A 22,320-nucleotide genomic window follows, 5' to 3' on the forward strand; every position below is an offset into this window, starting at 1 on the left:
TCGTGACAGCCAGCCAGACAGCCGAGAGAGCAGCCATTGGGAAAGGCTCTGCTCTGCTCTGCTCTGCTCTGCTCTGCTCTGTTCTGCTCTGCTCTGCTCTGCTCTGCTCTGCTCTGCTCTGCTCTGCTCTGCTCTGCTCTGCTCTGCTCTGCTCTGCTCTGCTCTGCTCTGCTCTGCTCTGCTCTGCTCTGCTCTGCTCTGCTCTGCTCTGCTCTGCTCTGCTCTGCTCTGCTCTGCTCTGCTCTGCTCTGCTCTGCTCTGCTCTGCTCTGCTCTGCTCTGCTCTGCTCTGCTCTGCTCTGCTCTGCTCTGCTCTGCTCTGCTCTGCTCTGCTCTGCTCTGCTCTGCTCTGCTCTGCTCTGCTCTGCTCTGCTCTGCTCTGCTCTGCTCTGCTCTGCTCTGCTCTGCTCTGCTCTGCTCTGCTCTGCTCTGCTCTGCTCTGCTCTGCTCTGCTCTGCTCTGCTCTGCTCTGCTCTGCTCTGCTCTGCTCTGCTCTGCTCTGCTCTGCTCTGCTCTGCTCTGCTCTGCTCTGCTCTGCTCTGCTCTGCTCTGCTCTGCTCTGCTCTGCTCTGCTCTGCTCTGCTCTGCTCTGCTCTGCTCTGCTCTGCTCTGCTCTGCTCTGCTCTGCTCTGCTCTGCTGTGGTCTGGTCTGCTCTGATCTGCTTTGCTCTGCTCTTGCTCTGGCGTGCTGTGCCGTAGATGGCTGACTGGGTGGCTGGTACAAGGGAAGTCGAGCTAATTCCCGAGGGAACCTAACCCCGGCCAGCTCTGACGCGGGCTCAGACTCCCTCGGGAGCAGCGCATCCACCGACGAACACCCTCTGGCTCCGACACGCTACCTGGAGCAGCCGGGATATTGCGGGATAACTTTGGCCCCACCGTTGCCTACAGTCAGCCATGCTAAAACACTTATCCTTCTTGTCGTTCTTCCTCTTCGCCTGCTTTGTTTTGTCTTTGTCCTCGTGGCGGATAGCCTTTCCGATTATTGATCGACTCGGAATAATTATAATTATAATTGGTTTGGTAAGTTAGATGGAACAGGCAAGGCACCGTAGAATAATCACACACGCGTAACACACGATATGCTAAAGCATATAGAACTGATCGATTTAGAATTATAACTATAATTAGTTTGGAAAGTTATATAGAGCAATCGTGGCTACTGTGGTCTTGGTATTAAGTGTTCTTGCTATTGCAGGTTGTTACGGTGTTTCTTCTCTTTTTCTTCTAGATTAAAAAGCGCACCTTTTGCACTTTTTGCGCGATTCCGTTAAAGACACAAAGAACGCACACTATACGCAGAAACATAGGAAATTGATCGTGAAATTATAATTGCTATGAGCAACGATGTAGGACACTTGAGATATTCTGGAATAACATTAACGTCGAGGTTTCCTGTTATGGGGAAATTAAGTTGTATACATTTCCCCTCTTCTTCTTCATCTGATCGTAGATTAAGAATCATTGATCGACTGGGAATTGTAATTGTTCTGGAAAGTTATACGGGATACGACTCGAGATATTGCACAATGATTTTAACGTTAAGGTTCCTCGTCGCTAAACCTGTGTCATGAAATCCTTCCGAGAAGAATCACTTCGGATGACTAATAAACTATTATTATAATTATTCTTGAAGTATTACAAGACCAACGTTGACCTACGAGTATATTCTACTTAACTATAAAACTCAGCCTTTTATTTAAAAACAAAAACTTCTGTCAGATCGTGGAACAATCTCCTCTTTACTAATTACAATATCAATAATAAAAACAACTGTGATATTTTTGTAAAGAAGGCACGATGTACTAAAATCCGGTTTAAATCGAAACAAATACATCTACCGCTTAATCGAACGCCAACTCATCAAAGCGTACGTAAAACAGTTAATCAGCGTCCAACTAAAACCAGTACTCGTCGAATAGTATTTTTCAAAACTGCACGATGGTCATGATCCTCTTGAAATGTATAGAACGCAAGAGAAAATATTGCGACAGTTCGCAAACTAGCAACAACTTGTTTCCAACAAACCCGGCGCACCTTTCTCCACCCGTACACGCAATTGCAGCTAGCGCAAAGGAAGATATAAAAGTATCAGAAGGAAGAAGAGTATAAAGTGGGCGGGCGTTTGAGAGACGCGGCAAAGAGTGTTATAAAAGCGGCGACCGGCATGCGGAAGCATCGGTCGGCAGAAGGAGAAGTGACATCGTGGAAGACATGCCCGGGACACGCGGTATTCCTTTGAGGCAAGGCCACGCAAGGCGTTCACGTCCGACGACTGACTTGTGGCCCTCCCTTTTGCGGCGAATTGTGCGTCGCGTGCTCGAGGAATTACACACGCGGCATATACACGCGGTCTAAGCTCGTTTCTGCACACGTTCCGTGCACAAGTTGCGTTCCTCCTTTAACTTTGCCGCTGATTTCGTCCTCGCGATGGAAAGGTCACCCAAAGGCATCGGCCGTGCCATCATTCGATCGCCTCGTCTAACAACGTATGTACACTCGCGTTCAGGAATATTGGCACAGCGAAATCTAATTAACATAGAAGAATCTACCTTGTGCGAACATTGTCATCGGTTTTCTTCTCCTACGACACATTTCTGTTTTTATTCATTCGGCTTCCATTTCGTCGAGGATTTTTCTTTTAAAGTTAAAGCTGCTGATCTGTGGTCTCAGAGTTTCGTTGCTTCAAGGATATTTGGAAAAGAGACGCGCGAATAATCGATCATATTAAACCAGGGGTAGTTTGTGCTACCAATTTCTCGTGTATATCTAAATGTAGAAGAAAGAAAATATGGAATAACACTTGTTCATTTAAAGCTCTGTTTCCGAAAAATTAAATTTGAAAGTTTATCGTGCGCGTGTAACGAAAAAGTAAAAGTCGCGATACTCGATTTTCTTGTGCCCTGCAAGATAGAGTAACTGCCCTCGTTTAATAGAAAATTGCATAGAAAAATCTTGATAGATATATCCATTTAATAATCTCTCTCTATTTCGTTTTAATTAATTAATTAAATAATTAATCTAGTGATCGTACAGAGTGGAATATGTTGCTAATCTTAAAAGATATTTAATAGGAAATTCCAAATACAGACTCTGGCAGCCCGCAATCTATCGTCCTACGGAATAAGATGAGCTGAGCGAAGGGACACGTCGTGGAAAATTCTGTGTCACGTAATGAAAAATTCCAAATAAAAACTCCGACAGTAGAGTTTCCTTTTTTCTCTTTCTTTTCTTTTTTTTTTTTTTTTTTTTTTTTTTTTTTTTTTTTTTTTTTTTTTTTTTTTTTTTTTTTTTTTTTTTTTTTTTTTTTTTTTTTTTTTTTTTTTTTTTTTTTTTTTTTTTTTTTTTTTTTTTTTTTTTTTTTTTTTTTTTTTTTTTTTTTTTTTTTTTTTTTTTTTTTTTTTTTTTTTTTTTTTTTTTTTTTTTTTTTTTTTTTTTTTTTTTTTTTTTTTTTTTTTTTTTTTTTTTTTTTTTTTTTTTTTTTTTTTTTTTTTTTTTTTTTTTTTTTTTTTTTTTTTTTTTTTTTTTTTTTTTTTTTTTTTTTTTTTTTTTTTTTTTTTTTTTTTTTTTTTTTTTTTTTTTTTTTTTTTTTTTTTTTTTTTTTTTTTTTTTTTTTTTTTTTTTTTTTTTTTTTTTTTTTTTTTTTTTTTTTTTTTTTTTGACACCACGGAATAGAATAACTACCCTGAAGAGATATTTAATGGAATAGAGAGGCTGGACGCAATGGTAGAATGTAAATTTCCAGCTTACCCTTTTAATCCCTTTAATCGTGGCTGGTCTAAAACTTAATCCGCTATTAGTTTTTGCAGTGACAGCCCTAATTCCGGCCCCGTGGTTATAGTGATTATAATGCAACTTCTAAATAGGATTAAGTTATCGGCTTTTCGGTGAATTATTGTATATAAAGTATACGTTTCCGTGACATGGTAAACGTAACCACTATTCTGCACGATGGATATGGTAATTAAATGACTATCTATGTGATGATTATAATGCTATTTAATTGTCCATCGATAGTGGACTCGAGTGTGCAACATACACTTGGTCCCTCAGACCTTTAGTATGAGAGATGTTTAATTAAGAGATTAATCTTGCTAAGTTCTTCGAATCATTTTCCACAGAATCGTACTTCTCTCTCTCGACAAGGAATGCCGCGAAAATGACAGAGATAAGGAAAAATTTATTCACTTATTTATTCATTTATTTACTTATCTCTTCGTTTATTTATTCATTTAGATTAACGACTAGAAACTCTTTAGAGTACATAGAAAAAAAATGCTAAATAATACTAATACAGTAAATACATTCCGCCTAAAATTAACGTTTGAACAAAAAAAGTTAAAAAATCTGCAGAAATCACTGACATTAATAAATATACGATTGAAGCAGTTAAACTGGCCATAAAGAGTACCGTAGTAGATAGACGTGTCTTTTAAAACTGGCCAAGACGTGATTAAAGATTGTTATCGATATGCACGTACATGCTGCATTCCAATTTTATGCGAAAGATTCTTTTAGTATCTAAAGATATTTTTTTTTTTTTTTTAGTTGAAACGACATTGAGATGGAGATGGAAAAATTTCGGGAATCATGAAAAGTTTAAACTAGGAAATTAATTAAACCTAACGCCGATCTTCAATTTTTAGAGACCGGTTTATTCCTTTAGATTTATTTGAATTATTACGTTAATGAGAATCAACACTCTTCGAGGGTGGAACGATGATTTTTATTTCGATGGCTCGATACATGCCAAGATAATCTAGTTCCTCTACATCGAAAATCGTCATTTAAAGTGATAACTTAACCATTAGAATTTTTATTCGAATTTTCCTATTAAATGTTTGTTAAACAGGAGTATTCACTCTTTGTGTGGAAAGATAGAAAAAGTTTGTTTATCAGAATTTTTATTTGAAATTTTCAATGAAATATGCCTTGAGAAGAGAACCAAATCACCGAAATTATCGAGATATCTTAAATCTTGTTTATGAGATTACGTACTTATTCTATGACTGGAAAGCTTAAAAGATACGTTTTCGAATATGTTTCATGAAAATTCGAAAGATTGACGAAACCAAAGTGAAACGCGTTAATAATTGTAATATCGCGTGCGTTAATTAAGAGATTATTATTACGCATTTAGACGCGAGACGCAAATTACAATCACGACCCTGAAGCATAATGCGCTGTGATTCGGGTCGTTGCGTTCTGATTCCCGATCATAATGTTTACGATTATACGATCACAGACTCGCGAATATTCCTATGTAATGGCGAATATTAATGGAGAATCGTGATTGTAAATTTCACGATGGTTGCATCGTGAAGAATTTCTACTCAACGTTAATACGCGCGATAATCAATTGCGGGCATTCGATGTATCAAATTACATGAAATTCGTATTAAATATTTCTTTCGATGCTTGTCGTTTAACGAAGTTAAATTAACAATTCCCTTTGCTCTGGCTGAAAAACTGTAATTAAAAAATTTAATTATACTCGCTAAATCTCATATTTCTTATCCTTTTTCTGTATCAACAAATTTTCTCGAATAACTTTTATTCCAAAGACTTTTAATTATATTGTTTGAATTCTATTTCTCGTAGCTCAAATTTTCGCAAAATTCCCGGAACAAAAATATAATATCGCAACAATTAACTCTGTCGTAGAATGTTTCTTGAATAACAGAAATTTTTTCGTAAATTTTAAAATACATCGTTTCTTACATTTTTATAAGCGACGATATAATTTACTACGATAAGGAGCAGTCTGACTGAAAATAAACAAACAATACAGATGATAACAATAAATTAATGAATAAAATTTTGAAGCACAGTTGAGAAACGGTTAGAATATTTTCTCATGGTAGTTCGAGTTTCCTAAATCGTAATACTTTATCGTAATGACTGTTCGATTTCTTCGCATCTCACGAACTTAGAGAATTTACGTAGAAAAGAAGAATAGCAACGAAAAAAAAAAAATATGAGCAAATTGCTAAAGTACGTTTTCTTAACCTCAATGTGAATTCAATAAAATTTGATGATCTAGATCGACCAAGGAGAAATTACAAATGAATGAGACGTTCGGTTAACTATGACGACTTTAACATCAAGATAATCGACGATTCAAGGATCGTCGACAACTCGGTTACAGCCAGGATACGATTGAAAACTTTCACGAAACAGTTGATAAAATCAACTGTTGATTAAATCGTACGAAATTTCGTGAATTTCGAAGGGACGACAAGCACAGATGGGTCAACTATTCATCGTTAGATAATTATTTGCTGGACAAGTGACGAGCATAAGTAGCCCAAAAGCCGACAGCGTAAACAGATGGGCCTCCATTAACGCAATTACGTATGGTTCCAATGCACCTACGGATCGCCAATGTTATGATGGGCATTGGAATCCATTAATACAGCTTCGGTTGCGCCCAGGTTCATTATCGTGCATTAATTAGCAACACCCTATATCACCGATGCTCGCAATGCTATCGGCCAGGCTTGCTATTTCGTGGCTAACCGCGTGTTCGTAATGTTCCACCACGATCGCAGTGGTGGTGGTACCCCTGGCTAATCCGATAGGACGACATCGAATTGCTTTTGCCGGAAACCGGCGATTTCTATCCGCCCCCTCCCCCTCTCCCTTCCCCTCCCTCCCCTTCCATGCTCTCAGCTCTTCTCGATATTACTTAATCAAACATTTCAAATTTTTACCAGTTTTAGGAATATAGATTATTAAATAGAGACTTTTTACATAGAGACTTTTTTTATATAGGGATTTTTATGTAGATCTTATTCGATAAGGAAATTTTTATCTTCGATACATCTTTTGAGACTGAGATGGTCGGGATGAGCGTTGCATTGGATAGGGAAATGTTTATTGTCTGTCTATTCGAAATCGAGATTTTTGAAATAGAGCTTTCATTCGATAAGGAAATTTTTATATGTTTTATTGATGATTTTATGCTCAACGAGGAAATTTTTATTTTCAATATATTTGAGTCAGATATTTGTGAAACAAAGGTTTCATTCGATAAGGAGATATTTGTATTTGATAGATTTTTGGGATTGAGATTTTTGAAATAGATATTCCTGAGATTCAGATTTTTTGGACAGGTTTTATGTTCGACAGGGAAATTTTTGTATCTGACATATTTTTGAGATTGAGATTTTTCGGATAGGTTTCATGTTCAAGGGAAAATTTTTATTTTCCGTATATTTGAGATAGGGATTTCTGCAACAGAGGTTTTATTTGATAGGGAAATTTTTTTCGATATCTTGTTAGTACAGAGATTTGAGAATAAATTTCGCGCCATCGAAAATTTTCATTTCTCGTATATTTGAGATAGAGATATGTGGAATACATTTCAAACCTATCGTCGACATTCCTGCTATATATTGCCAGTTAATTTTAAGGCTAATGACTCTTGATAATTTCGCCGTATCACTGATGCCGAACAAAGTTTCACGAGAGTGTTTCGCGTGGAAAGTTGAACAAGTTGGAAAAGTAGTTGAGGGAATACGAGACGCGTATAATACAAGAATACTTGAAAGAAAAACGATGGTAATGCGTGTGTTTGTACCGCAGAGATACGGTGTAAGAAAGTGTAAAAGAGTGTAGAAAATTCGACTAGTATGATTATAAAGAAATTATAAGTACCACGAGACTATACCGTTGGCTTGCACTACTTATTTCAGCTGTACCTTGACCTATACTACTGAATGGTATTTTTACTCCGAATCGATGTTTCGGTTTATCTAAAATTCATCTGAAATTTATACAATACACTCGTATTATTCTAAAGCCTTCTCCTTATTCCTTTACTTCCTCGCATTTATTCAAAAAGCTATCGTTAAACAAAATAATCGGACAAATTATGAAATTTGTGAAATTTGTAAAATTTACTCGTAAAGATGCATCTGTGCGAGATCTGTGTGCATTTGTTAGAAAATTGACAACTCGTGACTTGTAAACTTCAGTTAATGATATTTAAATGTACAAGACGACTTTGAATAGCGGTACTGTTCTCCAAGTGGCTGTCTCGGTCCGCCTGTTTCTACTTACAAGCACGAGAAAGTGAAAACAGACTACGATAAACTACTTTGCCTGCGATCGTGGCTTAATTAATTATCATAAGCTGCACCAAACACAATCGTTTCGGAATTTTCAACTACATATATTCACGATATATTCCAAAATACTGTTCCAGACAAATAACATCAGAAATAATTACTGCTTGAATTACAGAGAACCGAATATAACAATATTTCACAAAAGAACAAAGGTTATAGCATTAAGGCAAAATTATACTATTTGCGATCCTTTCGATTACATTATAGCACACAAAGAAAGATTTCAATCGTTCCGCTAACTGAAGAACAATCTACAACGAATTCATTCCATATTCCACTTTTTCACGAATCTAGAAAACAAACCTAAACCCACTGAATACGGAACCTTCGCATGGAAATGAACTGCATCTCCAAAATCCTACGTCTCTCGGCGCTAATCACCGAACAGTACCACGCGATATCACCTAGCCATGCTCTAGAAATGCCACGACATCGAAGAAACCGAACACCTTGGAAACTTTCTACACACCAGGCTAACTCGTTCAAAGAAAATCAACCCACGTAGAGGGCAAGGAAAACGAGCATGAGTAAAGCCCAGAAATAGAGTGAAACAGATAAAACGAGAGCCAGACGGAGATAGAAAGACGAGGAAAATAAAATGTGGAAAGGACGATGCGCCAAAGAGAGTAACTGAGATAGAAATATGGAGGAAATAGGGAGGCCGAGAGAGAGGGTGGAAGCAGTGCGACCAGAATTGGATAGGATAGGAGAACTGGTGATTACAGAGGCCGGGAATTCCGCAGGGAGAGGCAGCAGTCCCGCGGGTTTCCACCTAATTCCATCCTGGCTGACTACTGACTCTGTCTCCCTCTCCCATCTCCCTTTCTCCTCTTCCATCTCTCTTTCTCTACTCTAGATAGCTCACTTCGCGTGTCTCCATCGCTATTTCCCTCACTGACAACGTTCCAAACCTCTCCTTTCATCATTCGCCATATCCAACCCCTCTCCATTCCATCCTGTTACGTTCGTTTTCCCTTGGTTTTCTCTCTCTCTCTCTTAGCCTGTTATCCATAGTTCCCTCTCTGTCAGTCGAAACGGCTGACCGGTCACTCTGTTCCTGTCGTTATCCCGATTACCCGGGAACACATACGCCCTGATCATTCTGGGTGAGAGCAAGCTGTTCGTACGATCTTCCTCCATTCGGAAGAAAACCTTGCCACCTTCTCCTTCATTCATCCAACAGGCAGATCCTTCTGTCTTTTTCGTCTTCTCCTCTTTCTTGTCTTATGGTTCTGCTTACGGACGAACACCTGTGCGCTCGGCTGATCGCTCGCCGAGTGCAGTTTAAATTTAAGGGAATTGACGATAGAGGTTCCGGAGGGGATAACGGGTGTCGGAGACTTTTGGGAATTTTTCAGTGTGACTCTTCTGTTTTACTTGTAAACGCTTATCAGTCTTCGTTCTTCCTTTTCTAGGTTTATGGATTTTCTTCGTTCCTTTTGTGGGTTCAAAGGTTTTCCTTCTTCCAATGCAGTGGCCTCTGATGCAGCGGGACTTGTGGTATGGTGAACGAACATTGCGAAGAACAGGTGTTATGGATGAAGTTATAACGTTGTTATATGTATATATAGAATGAAGCGGAGATAACCTGATTATCTTATTTTGTCCTCATTAGTATGGTAGAGTAGATATGGACCGACGATGCGTATCTATTACTTTCTTTCTAAATTGATTATATATTTTTTAATTTAGAATTCTTATAAAATTTCCTAGCTTGATTTACGATCACTATATAATTTCTTGCACATCTGTATATCTTCTTGGAATCCTAGATATTCCTAGATACGTCTCCCATATTCTTATATTATAAAAATTCAAATATGCTCTTCGAATGAACTCTGCTAAAATATTTTTAACGTTGTGCCCTGATGCTTGTTTACGTAGGATACTCAAAAGAATCAGACTACCTCCAAAACGAAATCAGAAATATAGAAAGTTGTACTTATACAACTTTTAAATTCAACTTCGAACTCAGATCTATATTCAGTTCCAAATCTCGTACACTTGCGTAATTTGATATAAATCTAAGACTTAAACTGATGCAATTAACCTATAACCATAGTTTCCAGTTAAAAGATTCTAAGCAATATAAAAATTACAATTTGCAGTAATAAGGAAGCGGCTCGAATATTTAAACTACATTTAATGGAAGAGAAAGAAAGGTATAGGTTCCGTAATCAAAAATAAAAAAAACTTCTATTACGAATAGTATTATGAATTCGTAGTATGTTTGAAGAAATGATTTAATTTCGTCTAATTTTGATTTCATTTCTGTTAATTCACTCAGATTATTGACAACTGAAACTATATTCTTCTCGTATCGATTCTTCAAATTCTAATTACAAATTTCAGGCTTCGAATTCCATATTCAATTTCAGATCTCCTACATTAGCCCTTACGACCTCGAGTCAAATTTCCCTCCATAATTCATTCCAACGATTAGCACGCACGCTTTCATACGAAAAGCAATATTTTCCCAAAAAAACCGCTCCTCTGCACGATTTTCCAATTTTTTGTTATCCATGTAAGCTCACGGCCTTGATAAACACTTGGAGCAATCACGTGTCGCAATAGTATGCCACGGATTCGTAAACATTGCCGAAAGCGAAAGAGAAGAAAAAAAGAAAAAGAAACATCCTCGGAACGAGTCGTGTCGTTTCAATGCTTACACGTTATATTTAACGCGAAGTTTCCAAAAGCTGACTCATGAAATTCCTATATATGTATCTGATAAGTAACAAGAACGGAAAAGATGATAAAATAATTATATGATTTAATGACTCATCCCAATATTTAACATTTGTTCCCCCTTTTTTACGAAACAAGGAAAACTCGTTAAATTGAACGTCTTTCTAATTTAATACACTTGATGTTCGAAGTTTATAAAGATGGTTAGGTTAAGTTTTAGGTACTTTCAGGGACGACAAATAATTATTTAAACAATGGTAGTACTTTCGTTTACTCAAACGTGGTTAGGTAAATTTATCGAAAGCTAACCCTAACCTAATTTACTGATAAATTTCCTAACGTCAACTGAATTAAAATAAAAGAATATTATATTCCTATTTATTATTGCGAAAGAAACATTTTTTAATTTGGCGCTTTCTTAATAAGATAATAAAAAGTATGTTAGCTTGAGATCCATCAAGTGATTTCTCTTTTCAGTGATAAAATGAAGCTATTAGACACATGACTGAGTCAGATAATCAAAATTGAGAAAAGTCAATAAACTATGTCATTATAAAACTGCGAATTTCTATGTATTTATAGGAAATTTAAAAGTGCAAAGATGCACATAATACATATAATATGGAAAAACATATATATCAAATATTCAGAGTATTTATTATGATATTTAGTAGATGATATTTAGTAATTCTACTTACATCCCGTATCTTTCCATTTTGTGTATATAATAATATAAAAGTCCATAAAAATCAATCTAGTAATTACATATGAAAGTAAGGCACTCACGTTTTAGAGATCGAGGCTTTGCCTGCTTCCTCCTGGACATAGCAGCGTGACACCTCTCGACTAGCAGATCAGTAGTAACGATTCAGTCACATTTCGGAACACTTCTCAGAACTCGATCCATCCGTGCACAAACCTAACCCAAATCAGCCACACTATGTCCAGTCGTTGACAGTTTTATTTGAATCCGTGATCGTAGACAGAAACCGTGATACGAACGACAATTTCGAATAACGAACGACAATCTCGCGTGAATTCGAATGAACGATTACCCGCGCACAGTAACCATGGCGACGGATAGTAACATCTTCGAGAATCGAAAGAAGATCGAGTCGAACAAATGATCGACCAATTTATTTACGATAATTTCCTATATCTTCCATAAGGGACACGAAATAATAAGTTAGAATGATTTATCACTGAGGATATCTGATTATTTTTTGGAATAATTCGAGTACCGGAAACCACGTGGCCTCGCGTGATGGTATTAAGGAAGATTTCAACGGAACACAACACAAACACAGAACAAACGCGCTCGGAAGACGCGCAACGAATGACACTGTACTTGATACCGCAAAGTCGCTGGTGCAGAGAACCACTGAGATCCTCACTGCACATGCGCACTGTATCTTACTGATAGTGGCCTGCGCAATTCTACCTTTAATGCAGCTGAAATAAATTTATATAGAAAACACAACGCGATATTATTAACGCGTTCATCACTTTCACAGCCCTATATTCGCCGTTGTTTAACGCTCTGAAATATGCTATATGCTATAGATATCAACGAAATTTTATTAAGTATAGCTTGTTCGTATAAAAATGTAAATATTAATTTAAATTATTTAATAAGTAATCTGTATGCAATTAGGATATAACAATTAAAATAGAAGTACATAACACTAGGAGTGGTTCGATTAAACATCATTGATATCTACATCCACTACCTGTCCACTTATTTTCGTCCACGACTGTATGTTAGAAAATTACATACAATGAAAAACAAAAGTATTCGTACAACTGGAATATAAAAGTAAAAAGAGGAATATTTTCTACATTATTAAATATATTTAGATATGTGTAATTATGTATTGTACATTAACACTTGCAGTAGTAAATGGATATAAACAAAAGTTAATTCGTAGATACTATTACACATATATGTGTAATATCAATCTTAAAGGCTTGCATGATATAGAAGCGCGGAATTCGCTAAAAATCTAGTATTATCCATGCCCAATAGATCGCAGGCAATTATTTATCAAAAAGCTCATAAGCTTTTGTAAGTATAAGTACTGTACAAATACTTTCGTTTCAATAATCGAATAATTTAATTAACATTTTCCTGTGTACATTTGTTACTATAAGTACTTAAATATAATAAAGAGATACGTATTCAAATATATTTAATGGGATAGAATATATATTTTTTAATTCTACATTCAAACTGTACAAATACTTTTGTCTTTGACTGTATGCACGTTTGTTATAAAATACATTAATAAAAATAATAATAATATCGTAAAAATCGTAATCGTAAAACTATATGAGCAGATCGTGATTTTTTATGTAAAAATATAAATGTAGAAATAGAGATTCTTTAATGAAATTGAATTTCAACTATTCTTTTCAATATTATCTATAACGCATATTACACATTTTCGTACTTTCTAACCAATTGGTAAAATATAGGTTAGTAGAAGTAAATTTTTTAGAAATGGAAAATTATTAATTATTCAACTATTTAACTATGAAAGTATTGTGTTTCTTTTGTAGTTAATAGTCTTTAGATTTAAATGGTTCTCTAGTAAAATATTACATTTACTATATTAGAAAAATAGTTAGGCCCCTATTTTGAATTATAACATTGTTCTTATTAAATAATATATTTATAACGTACCCATCCTAATAAATAACTCCTGTTTCGAATTAATTAAATTATAGATAAGTGAATTTTTAGAAGTATCACACTTCTAGGAAATTAACAACATAAAAATAGTCAAATATTATAATGCAGTATAAACAAAATGAAACTAATACATACATACGCATAACACACTTAGTACTTCCAGAAAATTAACAAAGCAATACTGTGTAAATGTAAAGAAATTTTATGGAACAGATTTGATAATAAACCGAAATAGTATGGAAAAAATATTATAAAATGCTCAATATTTGTGTCATGCTACAATTGCTTTATACCTATGCAATTTCGAAAAATTGAAGAAATACATTAAGATGTAGCTATCTGAGATGTTCTTCTATTTTTTTTTTTTTGTTTCCAATTTGTTTGTTGAAGTTTTCCAGGTAATATATATATTTATCGTAATTTATTTTCCAACATGTTGAAATTATGTTGAACGGAAGAAATTCTGCATTACCGACAGAGAAGAATCAGCAGAGATATAGCAAATAAAAAATACACAGGTTGATATCTTTGACAGCTCATTGACTTCATAGTTTTGTAAAATTGCCTACAAATTTTGATCGATATATTTCATTTTTTGTTTTTTTTTTTTTTTTGGTAACTTGTTAAATATAAATGATTTCATGGTACAGTTAATACTTTGAGACCGTTAAGACATAATAATATAAATAGGTTAGAAATTGAATGTTTATAGAAAAAGAACGAGTAAAACAGTTCCATCTGTAAATTTAATATTAAAGATTAAATTAATATTTGAATTCAGGAAAAAATATGCTTTCACTGGAACGTATACCAGATCAAATTGGGCATCTAATTTTGACAGAGGATGGAGCTGTATTAACGGTAATATTCTCTTGCTCATTGATTATATAGAAATTGCTACACAATTGTCAATTAATTATCTATAAAATCTGAACATTGTATACTTTATTTTAGTCTGGAGGTGAATTGGAAAATGATGAGAGATTTGCAAACATTGTTATAGGATTAATCACGCTAACCAATAAAATTGATCCCAAAGCATTTCCTAATAACGAGACTTTTGATAAAATATCAATAACATATCCAGATCATTGTTATATTATTTGTCTCTCAAACAAAAAGATCCATGTAGTGAAAAAAAAATTGACATCCTCAACAACTGCAGCTGTAGAACAACCTCTTATTGATGTATAAATGAATGTCACCCATACATGCAAAAATAAAACGAATGAAACCGGAATATGCAAATTTTTTCAATATTACTAATGTTAATAAAAATATGATGATAATAAATTTGTCTTTGTGTTACTTGTTAATGTCTCATTTTTATTCCATTTTTATAAATATTTTTATAAATACTATAAATATTGTATATACTAAATAACATTATAAATTATATTTGTTACATATATACGTATTTTTATTACAAATATCTGTGTTATGAATCATTATCTGTATCAGAACTATCATAAGTGACTAACGATATACTTAACGTATTAGTAGTTGTTTTTGAACTCGAAGGTTCTTGTTGAGTAAGCTTAGGAAGTTTATGTGTTTGATCTGTTTGATTTTTAGTGTTATTGCTTAATACAGAATGTGACGAATGTTTTAGTTTATCTCTAGACCTTACAATAGTAATCAATCGTTTCAAGGGGTTGTGCCCATTCTTTTTTGTATCTGAAACAAAGAAAACAAATACTAAATACTATGTTACAAAAACATGCTACAAAAACATATTTTTTATATATACTCTAAATCATTACCTCTTTTATGCATCAGTAATTTGGCTAACCTTATATCATCTTCGTGTTCATTAACTAAGTCAATATTCAATCCACTTTTTTTAAGCAACACTTGATCCAAACTTTGTTTCTTCTGTAACTCGTTTTTTCGTGTCTACAATATAAAATACTTATCAGCAACCAATTCTCAAAATATTTATAATATAAAACTGGCTATATAAATAATTATATACATAAACATACTCTAAATGCGGAGCGTAATGCACAATTTGAAGAGTAATCATCCTTCCATGTAGCATTATTTAATGCTATTGCATTTTCCAAGGAAGAATCTTTTGATTTTGCTATTTTCTTATCTTCTATACCATGTTCCAACTTGTACATAGCATCATCATATAGTCTGCAAGATACTTCTTTTGTTTCTGGTACCACCTGTTCATTTTCTTTAGGATCCCAGCGATTTTCTTGGCGTTTTGCACCACTCACAATTACATAATCTAAATTCTGTGCAAAAAGATATTTTTTTTAAATCCAAGTAACCAAATGTGATAAACAATCTAGCAAAGATGACACAAAGACGATGATACTCACTGCTGGATCAGTCTTTATTTCAAAATGATTGTCACAGAGATGACATTTCATGCGAAATTGATACAATGGTGTACTGTAATACATTCCAATTTTTTTTTTCTCTGCATTGTAACGAACACCCATTCCTACATGATTGCCACAACCATCACACCATATATTATATGGCATTTCAAATCTGACAATAAGAATGCCCATGTGTAATTTACGTGCTCTTTCACGTAGTGCATGAGTACCAAGAAATTTGTTAAGACCACCAACACGGGGATCGTAATCAGGTGGATAGTATAAATTTGTTCCCTTACGTTCTCCCATTGTTCTACAGAATAAAAACTTATATTAAATGTACTATTTTACAAAGTATTTTGAGGTGTTACTTTTACATTATATTTAAAATGACAGTATTACCGAATATCTTGATTTCTAATGTGTTTTCAGGACAAAAATAAAACGAATTATTTATATAACTTTTGTTTATTTATATAACACTTTTGCCTGAAGAAAAACTCTGACATAAAAGTACCTCACAGTACCTCTTACGTTACAGTAAACCTGAGAACAATTTACGATAAAACAGGTTAGGCAACTTAATAACACATTTAGACACATTCTAGTCTAGTTACTTTTACAGTGATATTTTCGTATCGCAGTACCGCCATGCTAACTAATCGAAATTCTATTCTATTATTAATTGGTCACCGCGAAATTTGAAGAAACTAAACATATTACATATCTGTAAAATAGAAAAGATGCTAAAAATTTTCTATAAAAATACTTTTTTCAAGAAATGATCAGATATAAGAACACTACTGCAATAGTAACAGAATTAATGTAGAAACAGAAAATGCACCTTCTTTATTTTTTGTATAAAAATAGCTTTACATAATACCATTATGTATATTGTAGCCTTCACAATACAAAGCACCGTGTTAATTGGTATTATAAGTTTTCTTAATTACACTGAATCAAGACAAAAATATAGTTCAAAGCTCTGACTGAAACAGACCTTATTCTATCTCAAACTTCTACTCACTCATCCAATTCGTGGACACGTAATTATACCATGAAGACTATTATAATACTTATATGACATTATATGACAAATGATAATACATCCTTAAAAAATATATAATTCCATTTATATAAAAAAAAAAAATATAACTTCTTAGCAAATCTTAATCATAGATGATGTATGAAATATGCAATGTTATTTTATTCCTAATTTAACTTTTATTTGTATCTGTAGATTTAAAATATAACCTAAGCAACGTAAGTAAATAAAATTATAAACGTAATTATTTTTTGTATTTTATGTTTCAGTGTCCTGCGTAATATAACACAAAACAGGTTCTCAGATCTTTTCATTTCATAATCAAATCAATGTGAACCTAATACTAATTAGATTTAATAAGCAATAATGATAAAATATTATTTAACAATATTATATTAATGTTTCATAAACTATTATCATTTGAGGACCTTCAGATACGTTCGAAAAACCAAATAATAACTAATCTGTCACAATAGGAAAGTTTTTAAAAACATAATTTTACTGTTACTTTACGTATACGATAAGTCTTATAGTGTAATTCATGTATCTTAGTTTGTACATTAAGAGAATGGTATAATACTGTATACTGGTAAAAATTTACAAATAGTACAATATTTCTTCCATGTGATGACTAGGATCCTGACGTAAGAACTGAGCCACCAAGAAGGCAAGTTTGTGAGCATATTGACAAGGTGCAGGTACCCTTACGGTACCAGACCAATTATAATACATATGACATAACTTATATGTCAATCTTTGCATTTGATCAGGCAACCAACCTGTGGTGTCTGCAACCACATGATATGCACACGGTGTCACCGTACCTTGTCGCACGTTTTGAGATACAATGAAAAAGTCATATCTTAACGGATTAGTTACAACATCATCAATGACTGTACCCGGGGGTGGATTTTTCTTCTCGTTAAAGATTCGAGTGTTAATTCGTTTCGTCACTATCAGGAAGGCAAATTTCACAGATAGACCCGATTCAGCGTGTATAGCTTTTAATTTGTCTCGTATTTGTGCTATTTCATGACCCATTACGTACGGCACTTGGCCCTCGCCAACGCCATCACGATAAAACACAATAAATGATGGGAATTTACAATTCGTTCTTCTATAAGCCTTCAATGCGCTATCGAGATTTGTCGCGAACTTATTTGAAAGTTCTTGGCCTACATTATGAGCACTTGTCACGCTATAATACCGTGTCAAACCTTTATCTAACGAAGCCACCATCGCACCATAATCACGAGTTTTGTTACTAGTATCGTGACACACGTCAAAACCGACCACCATCAAATCGATATCTGGGAGCTCAATAGACCAAGGAGAACCACCCAATTTGCAATTCATTTGAATAGCTACTTTCGTAGCTATTGTTCTTACATTCTTGTTTGTAAGATTCTTTTCAAGGAATACTTGCGAGGGAGTATGTCGATCTACAATACACTTTTTCTTAATAGCGCTATAGCGGTCGCTTCTATTATTCGGTACAACACAGAGGACTAACTCTGGTTTAAGTCTGCCCAGAATATTTTCCAAAAAGTCGGGGTAAGCACTAGAGCGTTCATCAGTTATTTCGTAATACTTTGGTTGACTTATACTGGAACCCATTCCCGAAGCAGCATTTTTAATCAAATGAACAAAATTCTGTAAAATAAAAATACATTGTGGCAACGAATTAATAGCGACGAAGAAGTATAATTCTAGAAAATTTTGATATCTTACTTGAACGTCGTCCTTTATTTTATGCGCGTAGATAACCGCCCAAAGTCTTAATTTCTTTGGATTGAATAACGATTGTCTATGTAATTGTCTTGTCCAATCTCCTCCTTTGCCCGCTGTAACTGAGCTATTATTACCTAGATAAATTAATTCTGCATCCAAAACACGCGCCGGTATATCAAGCAACCGGTTAGAAAGTTTCAAATTCCATTGATCTAGCTCGGTTTTGATTGCCGGTTCCGAGAGGAGTCTCTTATTGAATTCCATTAATTTGGTCATACGTGCATCTGGACTTACGCGTGTAAAATCTGCCAATGAACGCATTAAACCGAAATTTTCTCTCATCTTATCGGTTAAACCTGCATAGAAATGACTTATCGTAAGATAAAAACATAAAATGAATTATACAAATACAGAATGAAGTGGAAAAAATACCTGTTGCACGGCATAATTCAGGAACAAGATATATTAGTTCACATTTGCCAGAGCGACGATCTCTTGGTCTTGCTCTTGTTACAAGCAGTGGTTGACGCTTTTCACGAATCGTAATTCGATATTTACTTTTGTAATAATCTCTATACGTTATCGGATCACCATTTTTCAGCAGAAATGTTGAATCAGGACCTACCTTATAATCTATATCCGATATACGATATGTGTGGTTATTGTAATCAGTAAGTACGACTAAACCAAGAACTAGGCTTTCAAATTCTTTCTAAAGATATGAACCGTTTGATATAAATATATAATAAAACAAAAATATATAATTAAATTAAGGATATGTTAGTAATCAATATTCTTACCTTATAATTATCATTGTTTTTACGGAAACAGTCGTTTAATATATCTAGTACAGTTTGCTGACGCATAACTTTATGTGTAATCTCAGCACACATAAGAATATCGTTTTCGTGTTGTCTTATAGACGTAAGATAGCCAGGCCAAAGTTCCATTCTTTGACCCTGTACGTCTATCTATTTGAATTATAATTGTGTTAAACAATTCGTGGGTAATAATATAAATATGTAATATAAATATCAAATAATTATAACAATTATTTCTTTACTTACTTTGTCATTTGCGTCGTAGTAATCGCGCCCCACAATCTGGAGTTTCAATAGTTCTAGGCATCTTCGCATAATTATATTAAAGAATTGAAGATAACCGTAGTCGCCCTTCTGCATATCTCCAACATAGCGCAAAACAATTTTAATATCGGTTCCATCCGATATTCGCTTAGACCAAATCTCCAGCTTTAGAATTAAATTTATGTTATACACATTTGTTCATATCTCATCAAAGATGTAGCATACAACGTATAATTTAATTCACTGAAAAATATCTTACTTGTTCTATACGTTTAATGCTATATAGAAGATTTCCATCGAAAACATATGGTCCTAAAGTATCCTTATGAGATTTGACCAATCCTTTACGGATAGCAGTTCGTTCATCGTTTGGAAAAAATTCAACTTTGTATTGGTATAAATCCCAATCAGTTGTTGTCACCAACTTAAAATAATTCGTCTGCATCAGTATTTCAGTTCCAGATATGCCTGAAAATTTTAATGCTTATATAATATGTATTTTATGTTTTTCACATAAATATGAAAGTACTAAATGTATTAACCTCTTTTGCTAACTAAATGTTCTGGTCTTGTGACTAATTCTGAGGCTAATACACGTCTGCCTCGCGTAGCTCCTCTTCCTAATTGACTTCCTCCTGTACCTTCTCCACTAGTGCCTGGAGGTGCTATAATATATCATGTATGTAAATTCATAAAAAAAAATTTTCTATATATTTTTCTGTACTATCAAATAATACAAAGACGGTTTGAAAAATTTGCAGTCTGATAATGCACCTCTGGTTGTAAACATTTCAAATCGTCTCTAATATATTTGAAAGTAATGTATAAACAGCATGGAAAATTTATTAATTGCACCTTCCATTTTTGCAGGAGAATATTCTTGAAACTTTTTGGGCCTTCCTGGAATACCCTAAAATAAGATAAAAACATATCTTTGATAACAAAATAACAGTTTAGATCTTTATTATAATGTAAAAATAAAATGAGACACAAAAAATACAACAAATGTCATATTGTTGGGATAATTTGTCTAAAAAAGAATGCAATATAAAAATAGCATCATGACAAAAAACGTTTACTAAACAATAATACACACTACTAATCTTCTCTATACCTTTTATCTTTGGATAAATCTTGCTCTACACAAAAAACGAATGAAATTCAAATTTCATTTGTATGTACTTTTAAGAAGTATACATGTACTACATGTATACAGTATATACACATACTTCCTATATATATTCTTTAAAAATGCACATATTTTTTAAAAGTTCTTGAGAAACAAATTATAAATTAACAATATATCACTTTCAGCATGCAATTGAACTTTACTGCACATATTATAAGTCATTCTACTCGTTTTGACATGCTGAATGTGAATATCGCAACCATTTCTAATGGAAGTGAGTTTCTCCTTAATTTACTATACTTACTATATGCTATATATACTAATATTATATACACCAATAACATATACTAATAAAAATAATACAATACATTTAGAAAATATAATAGTAATTATTTTGTAATCACAAAGACTGCTTTTCTGTTCACATTAGATATATGTATGGGAGTGAATCTTCCGCATGTACCATCAACACTTCTTGAAGCATCTTTGTCTCTTGTTTATAGGATAGCATCTTGAGTCTAATAACAATTCTAAAAGTCACTGAGAATTTTCATTAAAAGTATTAGCATCATCTTTCTTTCAACACATAGGCTTGACTTGATTTTAAAGATCAGTAAAGTAGGGAACTACTAGAAAACGGTATTGTTATGGATTATATAAGTGCCCAATCAACAATACTTACTACTTAGAAATAACTCACAAAAATTAATATTTCTTCATAAAAAGTTGTTGTGGAAACCAAGAAGGAAACTATATCATTTATTGAAGTATATGTTCTCAAGGAACTAAAAACCAATTGTAAGGTTGAGTTCCTGTCTTATCTCCTTACATTTAAAATTTAATATGTGAATTATATAAACATATCTCAACATAAACAAGTAATGTAGTTAATTCCATACCCAAAACTAATTCACATCAAGGTAGAGAGTATCAAAAAATTTTATAAATATTTCAAAAATATGTAATTTCTACCAAAAACAAAGTAGGATGACATGAAACATGTGCCAAAAGCATAAGGGAACAATGGGTAATCTCTTACCCAGCATGCTGAGATTAACAAATTTATAGTCTCATATTTCATAAATTACCACTGATGGATCTTGTGGTACTGAATCTGTTCTTTCCATAGGTGGCCCTGGTGGAAGCCTAATGTACTCCGGAGGATTAGAGGGCGTACCAGGCTGAACATTACTTGGAGATGCAGGTGGATATGAAGGTGGATATGAAGATTGAGGTTGATGTTGAAATTGGTGTTGAGGTTGTTGTTGAGGTGAATATGGATGTTGAGGTTGTTGTTGAGGTGGATATGGATGTTGAGGTTGTTTTTGAGGTGAATATGGATGTTGAGGTTGTTTTTGAGGTGGATATGGATGTTGAGATTGTTGTTGAGGTGAATATGGATGTTGAGGTTGTTGTTGAGGTGGATATGGATGTTGAGGTTGTTTTTGAGGTGAATATGGATGTTGAGGTTGTTTTTGAGGTG

At 33.8% G+C, this 22,320-nt stretch overlaps 4 protein-coding genes across 6 annotated transcripts in view; 1 reads left to right on the top strand and 3 right to left on the bottom strand.

Moving 5' to 3' along the window:
* Positions 1-12,156, bottom strand: part of LOC100742771 (zinc finger protein 423 homolog) — a 137,731-nt gene extending 125,575 nt beyond the window's left edge. Inside the window, exon 1 of the mRNA XM_012389640.3 lies at positions 11,606-12,156. Within this exon, the coding sequence (XP_012245063.1) occupies positions 11,606-11,645 (40 nt within the window). The 5' untranslated portion in view covers positions 11,646-12,156. The remainder of the gene's footprint in view (positions 1-11,605) is intronic.
* Positions 12,157-13,974: 1,818 nt separating this feature from the next.
* On the top strand, positions 13,975-14,755 carry LOC100747587 (ragulator complex protein LAMTOR4 homolog). Of its 2 annotated transcripts, none has more exons than XM_012389919.3 (3): positions 13,975-14,029; positions 14,293-14,372; positions 14,466-14,755. In XM_012389919.3, exons 2-3 carry the CDS (start codon positions 14,301-14,303, stop codon positions 14,703-14,705), a joined length of 312 nt encoding a protein of 103 aa, XP_012245342.1. In that variant the 5' UTR covers positions 13,975-14,029; positions 14,293-14,300; the 3' UTR covers positions 14,706-14,755. The 2 variants fall into 2 exon arrangements, with proteins under 2 accessions (XP_012245342.1, XP_012245351.1); XM_012389928.3 differs by having other exon boundaries at positions 14,028-14,201; positions 14,466-14,751.
* A 130-nt stretch (positions 14,756-14,885) lies between these two features.
* LOC100747711 (coiled-coil domain-containing protein 130 homolog) lies at positions 14,886-16,446 on the bottom strand. 2 transcript variants are annotated; one of them, XM_033322780.1, is made up of 5 exons: positions 16,250-16,446; positions 15,845-16,160; positions 15,497-15,757; positions 15,275-15,407; positions 14,886-15,188 (listed from the first exon to the last, which is right to left on the bottom strand). In XM_033322780.1, the coding sequence occupies exons 2-5, from the start codon at positions 16,154-16,156 to the stop codon at positions 14,950-14,952; spliced, it is 945 nt and encodes a 314-aa protein (XP_033178671.1). In that variant the 5' UTR covers positions 16,157-16,160; positions 16,250-16,446; the 3' UTR covers positions 14,886-14,949. The 2 variants fall into 2 exon arrangements, with proteins under 2 accessions (XP_033178671.1, XP_012245332.1); XM_012389909.3 differs by having other exon boundaries at positions 16,257-16,445.
* A 221-nt stretch (positions 16,447-16,667) lies between these two features.
* LOC100747833 (piwi-like protein Siwi) overlaps positions 16,668-22,320 on the bottom strand; it is a 7,474-nt gene continuing 1,821 nt past the window's right edge. Inside the window, exons 2-10 of the mRNA XM_033322030.1 lie at positions 21,926-22,318; positions 20,564-20,618; positions 20,251-20,373; positions 19,968-20,176; positions 19,691-19,873; positions 19,424-19,594; positions 19,056-19,335; positions 18,624-18,979; positions 16,668-18,545 (exon numbers count right to left, since the gene is read on the bottom strand). Of these exons, the coding sequence (XP_033177921.1) occupies positions 17,490-18,545; positions 18,624-18,979; positions 19,056-19,335; positions 19,424-19,594; positions 19,691-19,873; positions 19,968-20,176; positions 20,251-20,373; positions 20,564-20,618; positions 21,926-22,318 (2,826 nt within the window). The 3' untranslated portion in view covers positions 16,668-17,489. The remainder of the gene's footprint in view (positions 18,546-18,623; positions 18,980-19,055; positions 19,336-19,423; positions 19,595-19,690; positions 19,874-19,967; positions 20,177-20,250; positions 20,374-20,563; positions 20,619-21,925; positions 22,319-22,320) is intronic.

This window comes from Bombus impatiens, unplaced genomic scaffold (genome assembly GCF_000188095.3).
Source record: "Bombus impatiens unplaced genomic scaffold, BIMP_2.2 scf_0036, whole genome shotgun sequence".
NCBI lineage: Eukaryota > Metazoa > Arthropoda > Insecta > Hymenoptera > Apidae > Bombus > Bombus impatiens.